Here is an 18,045-nt window from a genome sequence, read left to right on the forward strand (position 1 = left end):
TGGGATACTGTTTTTCCACTTTCTCTCCCACTCCCTGTTTCCCAAAAGACAGGGAAAACACACCTGGGAGAAAACGCCAACTTAAGTGCTACTTGTAATTCACACAGAAGTTCACCCTTGAGTTCTCTCAGCCTGGTTCCTATTTGCCTTCAACTACCTTTGACTTTGAATAAACTGCTGTTATAAAGACATAGAAAAGAAAAGCATATATCAGCACACAGCTCCATCAAAACAGAGGCCACGGCAAGAAAACATTACTCCCCCCATACTCCACATCAAGCTCAAAAACAATGCTCCTGGCTGTCATTTTTCATTTATGCCAGCCTCGTATTTCTATTAAACAAACCTCCTTTTTATTGACTATTTCCCTCACACAGCACAATAAGGTAAACGTGAGCCCACAAAGACTATATGGTGAAACACAAGCTTTACTCTGGGAGGGGAATCAGTAAAAGGCAGAAGGGGACAAGTTTCAAGGGCTCTTCCTAACTGGTGTCTACCAAATGGAGAAATGATGGGGCTGCTCCTCTGTCTGCCAGAGCTGCTGTGATTGACTTGAAATTAACCAGCTTTCCAAGAGACATGAAAAGAAAGAGGATTTCACAATCTCGAACAGTCTCCCCTCTTACTCTCTAATTTTCCCCAACCACCCTCACTCCCACCCCCCACTTACAAGAGGACTTTTGTATACATAAAGTTTCAAGGAACAAAGCATACAAACACTCACACACAAATAAACTCCCCAAACTAACACCAGCGTATAATTGTGTTTTGGTTGGAGCTTTTCCAGCCCTGTCACCCGTTCTCTGTTAGGAGTAAATGAAACCCTTTGCTTTTGCGAAGTTAGAAACAGACAAACTCTCCTCAGTTTCACGCTGCACAAGGACCCCCTCATATCTTTCAGCCCCCTTAAATCCCCAACGAAATGAACTCACTGCTGAAAGGCAGCAATGAAAAAAAAAACTAATCTATATCTCAAATACAGATTTTCGCTTCCCCTCACTCAGCTTCCCCTTTTAGCCGGAAACATACAGCGTTTCTAGTTTCTGAAACCCCTTTTCAAGGGACCCTCCACTCAGGGCTCTTCCAGGGGATCCCGCTTTCAGTCGTTCTGATGCAGGCAGGCAGCCCTTTTCCAAGCACATTTTGCATTCCTGGAATCCAAGTGGGGCTCTTTCGTTTCCAGAGAAAGCTAAAAAGCAGACTTTAGTGGGCTGGCTGAACTAGGTCCGACTCTTCCTCCCCTCCCCTCTGAAAGGCTGCGGGGGGAGAAGGGAGCCCGAGATGAGACCTGGGCTCCGCTTATCCAGCTCCTACTGGGCTTCGAAGGCGCAGGGGAAGCGGACAAAGTGCCCACCGCTCACTTTAAAACTCCCATCTGCTCCTACCACTGCCTTCCTCCAAATTCCTCCGCAGAACTTGGCCGGCCCCCAGGAGAAACCAAATCCTACCTTCCTTGAATTCTTCTGCTTCGGAGTGCATAGTGTCAGGGTAACCAGCTGCAGGGGCGATTACCGCTCACATGTACTCGGACTAGCCTCAAGTTCGCTCTGCAGCGAAATCCGCACACAACGGGAAATAAAAGGAAGAAAGCCACTAAAATCAAAACCTCCCCGGGGCGGGAGAGCGGGTTCTGGTGCAGGGATTTTCAGGGGGAAAGTTCTGCAAGAGTGACGAATCGCGTCTCAGCTGGGCGGCGGGAGTCCGCCCCCGGGGCCGCGCTCGGGCCGGCAGCGGGGCGGAGGCAACCTGGCGGGGCTGGCTCGGCCCGGGCGCACGCAGGTGGGGCGCAGGCCCAGACCGCAGCCGATTCTCCCGAGACACAGGGCCGAGAGGGGCCGTCGGCAAACTCACCAGACGGGCGGAAAAAAAAGGTATAACAAAGAAAAAGTCTCATCTCAGAGCACACTGTTGTTTTACATAAATAATAAATGTATATAGGGGAGAAGCAATGCTTGTGTATTTTGGATTACATTTTTTGATGCCCATTTGACTTTGTCTTGTAGTCTTGCACGCCAAAAATTACGGATTTTAAAGCAGCTTGGGTATGTTATTTTTGTAGGAAAGTCGCGTGGATATCGCTCATCAGGTTGGAAGGACCAGCTTAACAGAGCACAATTTCACAAGTCCCAGAGCGGGGCCTTTTGAAGAAAGTGGAGCGGCCTCCACCCTTACCTTTGCACAGCAAAAGCAGACGAGACTGCTTTCTCATTCAGTATAGCCCCGGGCGAGCACTGTTACTCAAACCCCAGCCCGGGCGCTCACTGCTGCAGTTACTCCCACGGGCCATCCTCAGCGGGAGAGACGGTTCCCTCCCTACCGGCTACTAGCAACAACTGGGGATGAATTCCTTCAAAACGCCAAGGGGGAGGTTTTCAGGATTTGAAATGCTGATAGAATAAAGAAGCAGGAGAGCCTTCACAACAGATCTCAATTCTGCCCCCGGCTCTGGCCCACAGGCCCCTACAAATTGGCTGAGAGGAAGTCCCCTTAGCTCTGTGGAGCCTTGGTTTTCCCTTCTGCAAAGCGGGGACAAGAGCTGCCACTGATAGGCCTGTCTTATGGAGGTATCTTGTAGAACACTTGTTCTATCGCCAGTCTCACGCATAAAGTCCCAAATAACATACTGAAAGATCCGCTTGGAAATTATGAGAAAAAATATATTATTTTGACAAATTTATTTTCCAGCTCCTTTTTCTTTATTTCTCATTTTGTATAGGCAGAAACCAATAGAAACACTAAAAAGACATGGATTTAAGGAGTTTGAATTTAAATCCAGTTCTGCCATTTATTATTTGTATGATCTTATCCAAATTAACCTCTCTGAGCCTCCAGTTCCTCATTTGTAAAATGAAGATAAAAATAGTATTATTTACTTCACAGATTTATGTCTGCATTAAATAAGGTAATATAAGCACAAAGCGATTTGAAAACCATAAGGACTACATAGATTATTACTATTGCACCATTAAAAGTAAATTTTTATAAAAGATACTCTTGGGTTTTATTTCAGTATTGAATTTGAACAGAAAAGAGTGCTTATGCTATTCACAAGCAGTGAAGGCTATTATAAATATTAATGTAAGAGGTCTAGATATTAAATCACATCCTACTGCTGAGAGATTCTAATATGGCTAAGATGCTAACATGTTATCTCAATTTCACTGAAAGAGCAGGATGAAGGGAGGAAGACACAGCCAGCCAGAGAAGGGAGAAGAGGAGAAACATCTGGAAAATATCAGTGTTGCAGAGCCTCCCGGAAACTGACCTCGCCACCGAAAGGGTAACAGACTGCACCCTTCCGAAAGTCACAGTTAACTTCATGGTCCCCTCTGCCACACATCCTGAGTCAGGAGCTGCTGATATGTATACCTTGCACTCGGTCATCTCAGACTCATGGGGAGACAGCCTGAGATGAGGATGATTCTGAACCCAAAGAAATGCTCCCTCATAGTCACAAGTGGCTTTTCCTGTCCTGCCCAAGTCATCATTCTGCCCCCTCTCTCCCTATACCATCTATCCTTGCCCTTCCTCACTGCAACCCAGATGTCCACAGAGAGTCCACAAGGGGTCTTAAGGGATCTCACCAGGGCTGTGTGCTACACAAGAGCTTCCACTGATCTATAATTGGGGTAAAGCAACAACTTTTCAAGGTGATGATTATGCAAATCCAGAAAACCCAAATTTCAGGCCCAGTCTGCCCACAGCAGAATTACTTTCACTCTCTTCTTTTAGAAAGTACCTTCATAAGGAATATTTATTAAATGTCATTTTGCAAGTCCAACTGGGGACAAATCACATAAGATATGTTAAAATACATGTCCTTTAATGTGCTACTTGTTTTACAACTGCTGAATGAATAGTTCAAGCGCCCCCACGTCAGCCTTATAATTCATTTTAGATAGCAGCTTCATTGATCTTTGAACATTCACCACCGGCCTCAGGAAGCCGGGAGAGAAACTTCTTTTGTATTTAAATGCAAGCAAGCAGTCACCTTGGGGAAGAATGTTCTGTTTCAGCTCAAGAGCAATGAATGCTCAGCTTATTTTAAAAGGCTTTATGTGAATAAGGACATTCCTCAGTCTCCTGTATAACCTCAAAGCCATCTGCTCTGGGCAAGCTACATTGCCCCATACCCCTACCTTGCAACATGGTGACAAAGGGCAGCTGATTCTCTAGGGATCCCCTTGGCCTTCTGCTGCTCTTCTGCTGCTCTCAGATATATACCAGGTCATCTTGATTTTGTTGTGCTTTTATTCAAAAGGGGATAATTTACTTCTTAGCCCCAGTGAATAATGGTCCAGTACATCATAATGATTTGTTATCTCCTGTAGGTGGGACTTGTTGATTCTTGTATGTTTAAGAAACACCCCAACATCCTTCGCATGGCAACAATCTATTAGGGCCTGCCTGATACAAAATTGCAACTAAGTTAGCAACACTTCTCATTTAATAACAAACTGTACTTAAATACTATGTTGAACTCCTACAAGTGTATAATAATGGAACTCCCACCTTTTGTGTCAAGATGGAAGAATGAAAATGCTGGCTAAGATTCTGAAGGTTTATTCATTCATTGAGGTATAATCAAATAAATTTGTATGTGTCATATCTAAACGGACCCTACTCACGTGGGGCTTGTTGATATAATTTTGTTCATTTGACCACAGACCTAAAGAACTCAACTTTCCAAGTCACTTTGGTTCTGAGGAAGGTTTATTAACACCAACTCTCGACTGAACTTTATCACAGAGCAGCAGAAAAATCTCTTTCCAAATTATGCCTTAAATAAAGCTGTCAAAAGAATTTTTTTAAAGGCCTGACTTTCAGGCCTTTTGCTCACAACCCCCTAGATGTCTGTTAAGAAAAGGGGAGATCAGTGAGTTTTCAGACTCACACAAATTAGAAGGCCGGCTGGCAGAACTGGGAAGACAAGGTACCTTTTAATCAGAAGGTATCAAATATTCCACTCACATTCAAGAATGTTACGTTCTCTGCAGTGAAAAATATGAAGCATCTCTGTAAACTAGCCTCTAGTTCTATAGAGGTTAGTTCTAGAACTATAGCCTCTAGTTCGCAAAAACGGTCATTTTCTTTTTCTATCCTACTGATATGAGGCTGAATTTGCTTCCTTCAATTTGACTTTGAGACCTTCTTCAACTTTTCTTGTATCATTTTTGTCTACACCCTTGAAAGCCTTCAAAGGCTTCCATGATCTATACAAAAAGTTGGCTTTCACTCCTGTTTCCCCATATGTGGGAGAGATCTGTGTCTTGGTCTCACCTGGTTAGGCCTGTAGGCTTTGAGTTCTTCCTATTATCCTCAGACACGTTTACATTTACCCTTTCGTAACACAAGTAGGCCTAAGTGGGTATCTCTCCATGGCCTCTCCCTGGCCCAGGTTGTTTGACTGTCTTAGCCTTAAGAAAATTGTATTTATGGCTGGGCGTGGTGGCTCATGCCTGTAATTCCAGCACTTTGGGAGGCTGAGGCAGGTAGATCATGAGGTCAGGAGTTCGAGACCAGCCTGGACAAGATGGTGAAACCCTGTCTCTACTAAAAATACAAAAATTAACTGGGCACGATGGCAGGTGCCTGTAATCCCAGCTACTTGCGAGGCTGAGGTAGAAGAATCGCTTGAACCTGGGAGGTGGAGGTTGCAGCAAGCTGAGATTGTGCCACTGCACTCTAGCCTGGGCAACAGAGTGAGACACCGTCTCAAAAAGAAAGAAAAAGAAAAAAGAAAATTGTATTTAGTAGATTTGAAGAAGAAGATGCTAAAATGACAGTGGAGTCATTTATGCACCTTTGCAGAAGGTCAAGCTCTGTGCCTCAAGTGGCCTTAAGTGCTGAGTACAAATGCTCCTCAACTTAGCAGTGAGGCTACATCAGGATAGAACCATCATAAGTTGAAAATATATTTAATACACCTAACATACTGAACACCATAGCTTAGCCTAGCCCACCTTAAATGTGTTCAGAACACTTACATTAGCCTACAGTTAGGCAAAATTATCTAGTACAAAGCCTGTTCTATAATACAATGTTGACTATCTCATGTAACTTTTTAACACTGCACTGAAAGTGAAAAAAGCAGAGGGGTTGTATGGGTGTTCAAAGTATAGTTTCTACTGAATGTGTATCACTTTTAGTAGAATACAAATAGAGTAAGGCTGGGCACACTGGCTCATGAATTTAATCCCAGAACTTTGGGAGGCTGAGGTGCGAGTATTGTTTGTGGCCAGAAGTTTAAGACCAGCTTGGACAACATAGAGCGATCCTAACTCTACAAAAAAAGTTTTAAAAGATTAACCGAGTATGGTGGTACATGCCTGTAGTCCTAGCCACTTGGGAGACTGAGGCAGAAGGACCACTTGTGCCCAGGAGTTCAAAGCTACAGTGAGCTATGATCATACACTGAATTCCAGCCTGGGCAACAGAGTGAGACCCCTCTGTCTATACACACACACACACAACTACGCACAGAGTTAAAAAACTTGTGAGCCAGGGACCATCTGCACTGGGATAAGACTGGGGAGGCTGAGGTGGGCTGAGGCAGAACCACGTGAGAGGAAGACGCTGAGGATGACTGTGGAGATGAGGGAGGGAGAAGGCCACTGGGAGCCAGGTCCTGGGAGTTTGAAGTTATGGGTAATCCCTCTCCTCAGTCTGCCCAGTGACTTCTCCCATACATTCTACACATTCACTAATGCTCTAGATGTGAGTGCCTAATTCTGAGAGAATGGGAAGAATTGCTGACATTGGAGATGAGCACACATAGGGAGACAACAATACATCTGGGATGTGCTTGTTTCCTAGGCTTTCTAGGTGTATTTCTCTCCTAAGAAATCTTCCTTGTTAAAAGCTTTTAGCAGATGATAAAACACAAGCATACTCTCAAAATCAGTTCAGAAAATATTAGCTGAACAATTTATGACTCACAGTCCTTCTTTTATAACACAGTCATTCCTCGGCATCTGTGGGAGATTGGTTCCAGGACCCTTGAGGATACCAAAATCCAAAGATGCTCAAGTCTTGTATAAAATGATGAAATATTTGCATATAACTTACATATATAATCCCATATGCTTTAAATTATCTCTAGATTGCTTATAATTCCTAATACAATGCCTACATATCACTTCATTCACATAAATTCAACATAATACTGGAAAGTGGCAAATTCAAGTTTTGCCTTTTGGAACTTTGTGGGATTTTTTTTCCCACAGAATATTATTGATCTGCCATTGACTGAATCCACAGATGCTGAATCCATGAATATGGAATGCACAGATATGGAGGGCTGGATGTATTTAGCAATAACGTCTTGTGTTAGGTTTTCTTTAGACTCCCAAATTAGCCCCCTCGGGTCATCATACTCATTTTACAGATATGTAATTAAAGAAATGGAGGTTACGTGATTTGCTCAAGGTCACAAAACTAATAATGTTCTTTAGACCACAATGAATGCAGTCTAAGCCTCCTGTCTCCTATATCCAGACTTTCTCACTCTATTAAACTGTTCCTATAAAATCCAAGTCCCTTATTTTGCAGAGGAGTAACTCGAAGATTGCTAATATTGGGAGGTCCCCATAGAGCTTATGGCTGGCCATGGTTCTAGCATTGGACCATCGTCAAATCTCTCTGTTCAAATGATTTGATCACAGCCTTAAACTGAAGCCATTCAATTCCTGATATTCAGTGCTTTAAATATGCTATAAATTCAATAACTTCTATTTATTCAGTTGCCTGAAATTATGAATCTTTTTTTGAAATTAAAAGTTCAGTAAGGACCTTAATTAAAAGTTCAGTAAGCCTCATCGGATATGGGCTGCCAGGAGCAAGGAAAAGACCACCAGACTCAATTTGGGAGACCTGGGCCTGATTACTGACACCACCATCAGCAGAGCAAGCACTGGCTGTGCCTCATTTGCATTAAGATGAGTTTTCTTCCTATTCATTATTTCTTCATTTTTCCTCTAAAAATAGGCAAAGTCATTTAACCTCTCTGTGCTTTTGTTTGCACATCTGTACCATAAGAATGACGTCCCTTATTTAACAAGGTTGTTATAATGATGAAATGAGTAAAGAACATGATGGAACACAGAAAATCATGAGGTTCCCCTCATCACTTTTCCAGATATAATCATGATGAAGGCCAGATTGTCCCAGATTGTTTAAGAGTGTCTATTTGGAGGCCCTAAATGCTGGCTCTATAAATATTCCAGATAGGTGTGGCAATTTAATGTGTGTGGTCTAGCAATGGAAAAGGAAAACAAAAGGGCTGGATTTCTTTCCTGTGCTCAGGTGAATGGGGTCAACATGGAAACAGCATGAGAGGGGCCACAGAAGGGATTCACCAGGAAGAAGAGGAAAGGCAAACTGAAGTGGCCAGGATGGCACGACATCACGTCTGACCAAGGCATCCTCAGCCTTCCTTCAGAAAAGCAGCAGAAGGAAAAAGGGATCAAAAATCACAGTGTGGAACTCAGGCTTGAAAGAAACCTTAGATATTGTCTATTTTTATTTTTATTTTTGAGATGGAGTTTTGCTTTTGTCGCTTAGAGTGCAGTGGTGCAATCTCGGCTCACTGCAACCTCTGCCTCCTGGGTTCAAGCAATTCTCCTGCCTCAATCTCCCGAGTAGCTGGGATTACAAGCATGTGCCACCATGCGTGGCTAATTTTGTATTTTTAGTAGAGATGAGGTTTCACCATGTTGGCCAGGCTGGTCTCGAACTCCTGACCTCAGGTGATCCACCCACCTCAGCCTCCCAAAGTGCTGGGATTACAGGCGTGAGCCTCCGCACCCAGCCAGAGGTTGTTTAATCCTCTACCTGGCTGATGAAGCAATCTCTTATCACATCACCGGCAACAGACATTCATCCAGAATTGCCTTGACAAACTTCATTACCAGAGACAGCCTCCTTGAAAAACCAACCCCATATCCATCCTAACCGTTAGAAAGTTCCTCTGTATACCAAACTAAAATTCAAGTCTAAGGGCAGTAATTGTCAAATTATTTCCACTCTAACCACTGCCTTTACTCCTTACAGCAAGGAAATAATTTTGTGACGAGATAAACATAGGTTTTTAACTAAATTTTATTTTCAACAACCTAGTGGAGACCCCTCACATTGGCTGGCTGATGTAGCTGAATTCAGTGTGAGACAGTTATGCAACTTTCCAGTGCTTGCCACACATCTGCTATTGATTATCGTGAGCATTCAGAAGCAAGAAGCTCTGCTCGAGATGCCCTGTGATAATCTTTCTCCTCAGTGTGCTCACTCCAAGAGGGCAGAAAACAATGCCAAGACAGATTGAGTAACGGGCCCTACTTGACTGCACTTGAGCAGTTAAAAGCTTTAAGTTTCTGAACAAAATTTGAAATGTGAAATGCACAAAGAAGACCAACGTAGTGCTCCATTTGTGGAATCTGGACCACAGACTCCTGGTCTGAGATCTATTTGAAAGTCTAACCCACTTCTAGTTGCCATAATTTGATGTTGGCATTGAGTTTCTGACATGGGTAGAATTCATTAACAATTGTGCCAACTGGTGACTGCTCAGGAGACAGAAAAGGCTGACATAGGCTTGCAGTTGAGAGAGTAGCCAAGGCTGACACTCAACAGAAAAACTCAGCAGGTGGTGAAAATGTGAACTGAAGCAGAACTTATCCAAACAGGACTTCAGGGAAAACGGGAGGTTATTTTTGCAGGTAGCAGTGAAAGGCATGCATCAGAAGTTTTTCCTCTTGAATAGGTCAGGTGACAAAATTTAAGTTACTCAGCCTCTCCTTAAAGAAGAGCTGCAGAAATATGTACTAGTTTGGATTCACAAAGTTGTAGGCATCATGAAGATGAATGCATTTTTTTGAGAAATTGCTCACCTGAACAATGTGCTAGCCTACCTAAAAAAGATAATATTAAGTCCATAAATTTCCTAGTAGAAACAGGAGATCTAAAATTCACCAACCTTTTCAATCGGAGGTCTGTTTCAACAGACATTTTACTACTGAACTCAGCAAAGCCCCATCATATGCCATTTAATTTTCTCAATTTCAATGATATACAGGCAGCCCACATCAGACAAAGAAATGATCTAAATGGGTACATTGGCTACCATTCCCCCTAATGATTTTATGCTGCAGAGTAAGCATGAGAAGGAGCTGGAAATTTGCTGTTCCCTCTCTCCCTCTAGTCTCTGTATGGACTTTTACACTGTGAGCATCTCACACACTGATGATGAATGTTGTGTTTAAGGCCATGTATTGTTTCACAGCAAAATGCCTCAAAGACAAGCTAACTCTAGTATCTGGTCTTAAAGAAATAGCAACCTGTTTCAATGCTAAGGAAACAGTGGGAGTAAATCTTATACTTAATAGGAGATGGTATATCAGTCTCCAACCTGGTAACTTCCTAAGAGGTTTTCTAAAATAATACTGACCTCATACAATTTTCACTTTACACATTACTCGTACTCTTAACCAAACTGGCATCTTACAGTCTCATGTTAGAGTGATGTGGTCAAGAGTTGCTGAAAAAGATACGATTTTAGCTCTGAGGTCCCCAAATTATGTGCCAGTGTACCTCAGGGCACTATAGCAAAGTCACAGAGGTGTGCAGGATATTTTGTCTTTGAGGGAAACAAAGTAATACACAACATTTCTCAGATGCTTGCATGAACGACTATTTCAAGCGAATTCACAGTTTAACATTATATTGGGTTATTTTCCTTTTGATGATGTCATTTCTTTGCAAAGCTAGGTTGTTGGTAGTTGCTGTGTTAAAGGCAAGTATTAGTTGAAAAGTGATGCGGAACAGGAAATTAGGGTATTGGGATTCAACCCAATTTCTAGGTTTGAGGAACTATAATAAGTTTACTGCCTCACAGCTCGAAATTCACCCTTCATTACCCACTATGTGAAGACGTAAAAGAGACCTTTACATATTTTTTATTTTGTTAGCTGGTACCATTCTGAGCTTCATCAGTGGAGAGCACTGTAGAGACATTACAGAAAGAAGCAGTTTTACTTCCTGGTTCTGGTACACTCTTTCTGCACGCTGCTGCAAACACGCATGGCTCCTAGAGCATTCACACCTTCTTCAGCAACTGGCTCCTGCTGAACATGATGGTCAGCACCTTGCAGCCTCCAGCAGCTTCCACTGGCATCCCTCTTGGTTAATTTTTGCAGCAGAGTGCAACCAGTGAAAGACTTCCACATGAATAGCTTTCCTCAGCATCTTACAGGGTAGATTTCTAGCAAGTTCTGTCAGCACAGCACCCCAGTGACTTCTCTGCCAGCCAGGGAGCCACAGCAGGCCATGACATCTCCAGCAGGGTCTGGAGCGGAGAGAAGCCTGTGTTTGGGTGCTCTATCAGAGCACGGGTAGGGGCTGCTCCTTATGTCTGCTATTTCTCTGTTATTTAAAGTTCTCTTTACTTCCTATTACCTAGTTCCCATTATAGTTAACTATTTTTCTTTTTCTTAACAGTTTGTTTTCTTTTGTATTTTTAAAAAATTGTGGTAAAATACATACAGTATAAAATTTACCATCTTAATAATTTTAAATGTACAGTTCAGGAGCATTAAGTACATTCACATTGTTGTACAATCATCACCACTATCCATCTCTAGAACTTTTTTCATCTTGCAAAACTGAAACTCTGTACCCACTGAAGACTAAATCGCCATTGTCTGCGCCTGTCAGCCCCTGGCAACCACCATTCTACTTTTTGTCTCTATAAATTTGACTACTCCAGGTAACTTACATAAGTGGAATTAAAGAGTATTTGTCTTTTTGTGATGGCTTATCTCACTTAACATAATATCCTCAAGTTCATCCATATGGTAGTGGGTCAGACTTTCCTTCCTTTTTAAGGCTTGGTGATATTCCATTGTATGTGTATATCACATTTTGTTTATACATTCTTCTGTAGATGGATATCTGGATTGCTACTGCCTTTTGGGTATTGGTTTACAAATATCTCTTTGAGATGCCTTTTCAATTCTTTTGAGTATATACCCAGAAGTAAAATTGCTAAATCATATGGTAATTCAATTTTTAATTTTTTGAGGAACTGTCATATTATTTTCCTAGCTAATACTTCTTTAAACTTTCCTTTAAATTATTGTGTACTTTATATTCTCATTAGACCCTGACCAATATATGCAATGCCCAACAGTTATATACATTCCATTAAGAAATGAAGAGTAACATAAAAACATTTTTAAATATTTCAATATATATGTATTATGTTTCACAACCACAAAGTTATTAATACAGAAATACTAAGTTGTTTGGAACTAAGCACTTAACAAATGAAACTGCTAAGTATTTCTTTTGTCCTAGAAATGGCACGAAAAAAATTACTAAGACCACTAAATTACTGAGACCACTAAGGGTGCATGAGCCAAGAACATTTGGAAGGCTCTGCTCTAGCCTACATGTTTCCAGCTGCCATTAGGAACTGTCTGCTTGAATGGTCCCTTAGGCTCACCCTATCTAGGGGTATCCCTGAAGGCAAATTAACCGTACTTAATACTGTATCTCTTTATAATATTAAGTTTTTCTCACTTAGGGACTGGGGGCTACAAACTTTACAATTATCTTTGACATATCCTGCTCTGTCTCCCCTTATTTCTAATCCTCACATCAAAATGATTGGCCTTTTTTTCTCTCCATTCCTGCGGCAGTCAGTAAAGCCATCATCTCTAGTTAGCATTACCTAACAGATTTTAAGCTAGTTTCCCTTAAACAAGACCATGGGTTGAAAATTCACGGCCGGGCGCGGTGGCTCAAGCCTGTAATCCCAGCACTTTGGGAGGCCGAGACGGGTGGATCACGAGGTCAGGAGATCGAGACTATTCTGGCTAACACGGTGAAACCCCGTCTCTACTAAAAAATACAAAAAACTAGCCGGGCGAGGTGGCGGGCGCCTGTAGTCCCAGCTACTCGGGAGGCTGAGGCAGGAGAATGGCGTGAACCCGGGAGGCGGAGCTTGCAGTGAGCTGAGATCCGGCCACTGCACTCCAGCCTGGATGACAGAGCGAGACTCCGTCTCAAAAAAAAAAAAAAAAGAAAAAGAAAATTCAAATGCTCACCGAGGCTAAAAATATGTTAATTCATACCTGCCACACAACAATTGGCTGCCCCAGTCCTTGTACCCATGAAGGCAACACCAATAGGTGAGGCCCCATTCCCAGGATGCCAGCTGTTACAGTGTGGATGTTTGTCCCTTCCAAGCCTCATGTTGAAATGTGATGGAGGTGGGGCCTGATAGGAGGTGTTTGAGTTATGGGGGTGGATCCTTAATGAGTGGCTTGGTGCCCTCCCCATGGTAATGAGTGAGCTCTTGCTCTATTCGTTCATGTGAGAGCTGGTTCATTAAAATATTGCATTGGGAGTTATACCTGATGTAAATGACGAGTTGATGGGTGCAGCACAGCAACATGGCACAAGTATACATATGTAACAAGCCTGCACGTTATGCACATGTACCCTAGAACTTAAAGTATAAATTAAAAAAAAAAAAAAAAAAAAAAAGAGCCTGATACCTCCTCCCCTCTCTCTTGCTCCCTCTCTGTGTGACACATCTGCTCCTTTTTCACCTCTGCCATGAGGAAAAACTTCCTGAGGCCTCGACAGCAGCTAAGCAGATACTGGTGGCATGCTTGTACAGCCTGCAGAATCAGGAGCCAAATAAACCTCTTTTCTTTATAAATTACCCAGACTCAGGTTTTTCTTTTTGGCAATACAAAACAGACTAATACAACAGCTGAAATACCAACTTCTCTCTCCTAAAGAAAGCAACGGCAATGCAAGTGAGTGTGAATGATGCGACTAGAGGCAAAATCATGAACGTGCGCCCACACACACACGTAGATATGAGTGGTTTGAAAAGGAATCATTCAGAAATTTTTGACACTTGTTTTCATTAACTGGAAATTACTTGAGACAAACCTTATGATGAATCATGACACCCTGTGTGGCCATACAGTGGGGGCAGCTGCTGCTGGTCTATTTTTTCAGCTGTTATATCCTCTTTTTACCCCTCCCAAAGCCATACTCAGGTCCCAACTCCTCTTAAAAGCCTATTGAAGCCCACAGTAGACCTATACTTCTACAGTGAACTTGTGCTATACTTAAAGTTGATAATCTTGATGTTAGTTGTCTTCTGAGGCAGCTCCATAAGCTATTTAAAACACAAGACTATACCCTTCATTTGTTTGTTCTTTCCAGAGCGTACAATGCATGTTGGACACTTTCAAAGCACTATATAACTAATAAAATAATCATTTAATCATTTCATAATATTATGATAGCATATAAGAATAATCTTAATTTCCTCTTCCCCAAAAAGTACCTTACAAGAAACTGTGTACATAAATAACTGCTATCTTCAAAGAAAGAAAAAAAGACAAGAAAATTTGCATGGCATCTGCAGAACCAAGGTTAGTAATTTTCGACAATCTATAAAACTATCAAGTTTACAAAAGTTCTGTCAGAAAAGGAGCCAAGAAAAAAATAAATCTGACAGCTGCAAACCTTCTGTTTTACAACGTGCACAGAATAGACGCACTTCCTTCGACATCCTCATAAACAGAGTGCCGAGCAAATGCAAACATCCCCGGTAGAAGTTCAGTGGACTCCAGGACTTAACTAATGGATTGTGCTTATCTTTACAGAGGCAACCTTACTAGCCACCTATCAACCCCATCACAATTGCTTTAGGAACCATTAATAAGATGGATTGAACAAAATTCCATTTCAGTTGATGGCATTTCCAGGGCAAGCAAGACACCAGCAGCGGCTGCCCACTGTAAAAGAGTAGCAGTCTCACCGTCCTGAGATTGGAAACTTTGTTTCCTTTAAGTTAAGAACTAACATCCGGCACCGGACCACCTGAATATTTAGACTAATAAATCCCAGATGGGAATTCCAGACACCTCTTTACTAAAGACATGCTGCCGATAAACATTCTATTAAGCAAGTCTCCGAGGAGTGAGCTTCCCTTCAGAGACTGTTTTCATTTACAACATACTGTGTTTTCTAAAGCCAATTTGGGATCCCTGATTGCACAATGTGTAATTAATTTTGTCATCTGTTTTTTAATGGATGAAATTAATCTGTGAATGTAAAAAGGCAGCACCTTGGTTGTTCCTAATATGTTGTTATTGGATCAGAGAAAGACAAAAGTATACTATTTGGCCATAGCCCCAAATTCTGAATCAGCATTCCAGTATAGAACCAAACAATGTATGTGTTTATATTAAGATATATCTTAATATCCTTAGAAATAATAAGCATAATTTATCAAGCACCTATTATGTGCTAAGTACAATCCTAGGTACATAATATAATATTACTCTTACTATGCATCAGCATAGCGGTGTTTTCTAGCTCATGAAGTACTGCTGCATACGTTGCCACTGACCCTCATAACAATCCTATAAGGAAGGTATCTTGGGAATTACTGACTCTGTTTGCTCCTGATAAGGATACAGATTCTCAGAGAAATTAAGTGGCTGGCCCATGGTCACCTAGCTAGGATTGAGTGTGAGCTGAGAGTAACTGTGGGTCTTCTGACCTCACTCCACACTATATTTTCTCTACACTATGGTGTCTCTGAACACAGCACAAAATTATACTTCAAGGCAACTCTGCCATATGCCCCAAGAGAATAGGAAATAAGAGCCAGGTGGCTGGGCACGGTGGCTCATGCCTGTAATCTCAACACTTTGGGAGGCCAAGGTGGGTGGATCACTGAGATCAGGAGTTCAAGACCAGCCTGGTCAACATGGTGAAACACCCTCTCTACTAAAAGTACAAAATTAGCTGGGTGTGGTATCGCATGTCTGTAATCCCAGCTACTCAGGAGGCTGAGGCAGAGAAGTGCTTGAACCAGGGAGGCAGAGGTTGCCGTGAGCTGAGATCATGCCACTGCACTCCAGCCTGGGCAACAAGAGTGAAACTCCGTCTCAAAAATAAATAAATAAACAAAGCTGGGTGTGGTGGCTCATGCCTATAATCCCAGCTATTTGGGAGACTGAGGTGGGAGGAACACTTGAGTCCTGGAGTTTGAGACCAGCGTAGGCAACATAGCAAGACCCCATGCAAAAAAAGAGAAGGGGTCAGGCGATAACAGAAGTAAGGGAAGTCAGAGGGTAGTCCTGATTGGGAAGCTCTGAGCTTGGCTGACTTGGGGAAAGAGGGAGGCAGAAATTAATAGAAAAGGGGAAGTCCAGAGGAGGAACAGGCGTGGCCAAGGGGGAGGGCAAGGAGCTCCACTTCACACATCTGAGCCTGAGATCTCAGCGGGGTAACTGATGTGGGACGAGCTTGAGCATCTTCTAACAGATCTGTTTCTCATATAACCAGAGCTCTTCCAGGGAGCACTGGGTCTGCTATAAAGTCCACAGTCTTCAATGAAAATATTTCTAAAACAGATTACGTAGAGTATCTACTCTTAACTACACGAAAGCTATAGAACATACTTTTTAAAAAAGACTGTTGTTAATCACACTGTTTTATAACATACATATTAATCTACATTTGCTCACTAAATCTGCCTAATAAAGTTGTGCTCTGTCATTGCCCTTACACCCAGTTAACAATTTCTGCCCAATTTCAAGAGATAAGATGCATGTGATCAGGATTCCACATTATTTTTAAATGCTCTAGAAAGCCTGTCCCAATACGTGGTAGATCGACAGAATAGATGTAACTCCCTGAATATAACAGAGTCTGGTTTTCAGAGGTAAGGGAAGGGACCTTGCATTCTAAAATCTGAAAAGTAAAATCGCATATAGTTAAAACTACTTTTAAAATTATTTAAATGACCCAGAAAATTTAGTACTGTCTACATGGTTTTGAATATACACAATACTATATCAGTTCCTCTAACTGTTAGTCTATGTTTCTCTGTAGTGGTCAGTCAGATATTCAAGTTCTCCCTTCATAATGATGATCAATTCATTATAGCCCACTTGCCTGGTCTTCTGAACAATGTGCTTCCCATTCTGCTGATGGTCAGAATCCTTAAAACTCATCCACTTCACACATTTTATGAACAGGTAGCGGTTACTTGTTCAACACAAGCAATGCAGAGTTCCTGCCTGGTAATGAAGTGGCTGAATATGAATGGGCAGGATTTCCTGACAACTGTCTTCTTCCTCAGGGCCGGATGTCACTTTTTATTGACAGCATCTAACATCCCCTCTACAGTTTCTAATTGGAGGTCTATGGGAACCAGGGAGAATCAAAGGTTGTAAAGGAAACCAGGGATTCATCGTCTACTCTAGAGGAACCTGTAGATGTCACTGTTCAGATGTCATCTTTATTTATGTATTTGTTAATTTCACAAACATTTATTGAGCACCTACCATGTACAGGTACAAGGTAAATGATGTAGATACAACAGCCATGATATCTGCCCTCGCAGAGCCAGTCATGGGTGAGGGTGGGGAAGGGGTTGGAAGAGGAAACATATAACATACTAATTAAAATATAGTACAGTAAGTTTAATAGTGGAAAAGCAGGAGGTGTTATGAAAGCTCACAGGAGAAGTACCTCAATCAGGCCTGAGGGAAGGAGTCATAAAGGAAGGGTTCCTGAAAGAAGTGACACCAGCCAAAGAAGGGGAAGAGAAGGAGAAAAGAAAGAAAAATGCCCCCAGGTAGAGAATAACTGGTCAGGAGTGAAGGCTGAAGACCAATGGCTATGATGGTTGGCTGACCACTGGAGATTCTTCGAGAAAGAGAACTTAGTAAAATGACTAGAGATAGCAGCCAAATTGCAAGAGGTTGCAGAATGATCTGGTGTTGAGAAAGCAGAGACAGCACTGGTGGACTATTCATTCAAGAAGTTTTCCTGAAGGTAGTAAGTTGAAAGAGTACCCTGAGGAGAAAGCATTATCAAAAAGCTCCCACAAATCTAGCACAGCTTTAAGTGGCTTTGAGGAAGGAATATGATATTCCCATAACTCTCCCATTGGCCGATACCAAACACAGGGAAGCAGGGTGACATCTAGCTCTTACAAAAACA

At 42.1% G+C, this 18,045-nt stretch overlaps 1 protein-coding gene and 1 long non-coding RNA gene across 5 annotated transcripts in view; one reads left to right on the forward strand and one right to left on the reverse strand.

Annotated features, from left to right (window-relative positions):
- The window catches only part of TNFAIP8 (TNF alpha induced protein 8), a 124,000-nt gene that overhangs the window by 37,484 nt on the left and 68,471 nt on the right, over positions 1 to 18,045 (reverse strand). Inside the window, exon 1 of one of the 4 annotated variants that reach the window (XM_050794426.1) lies at positions 1,452 to 1,866. The exons of the other annotated variants lie outside the window; for them this stretch is intronic. Within the exon in view, the coding sequence (XP_050650383.1) occupies positions 1,452 to 1,482 (31 nt within the window). The 5' untranslated portion in view covers positions 1,483 to 1,866. Of the gene's footprint in view, positions 1 to 1,451; positions 1,867 to 18,045 lie in introns of those variants that run through there. 4 annotated transcript variants of the gene reach the window in all.
- LOC126957053 (uncharacterized) lies at positions 1,737 to 8,330 on the forward strand. The gene is made up of 3 exons (XR_007726634.1): positions 1,737 to 1,874; positions 3,172 to 3,283; positions 8,308 to 8,330. It is a non-coding gene; the product is annotated as an uncharacterized LOC126957053 (long non-coding RNA).

The sequence above is a fragment of the Macaca thibetana genome, chromosome 6 (genome assembly GCF_024542745.1).
Source record: "Macaca thibetana thibetana isolate TM-01 chromosome 6, ASM2454274v1, whole genome shotgun sequence".
Lineage (NCBI taxonomy): Eukaryota > Metazoa > Chordata > Mammalia > Primates > Cercopithecidae > Macaca > Macaca thibetana.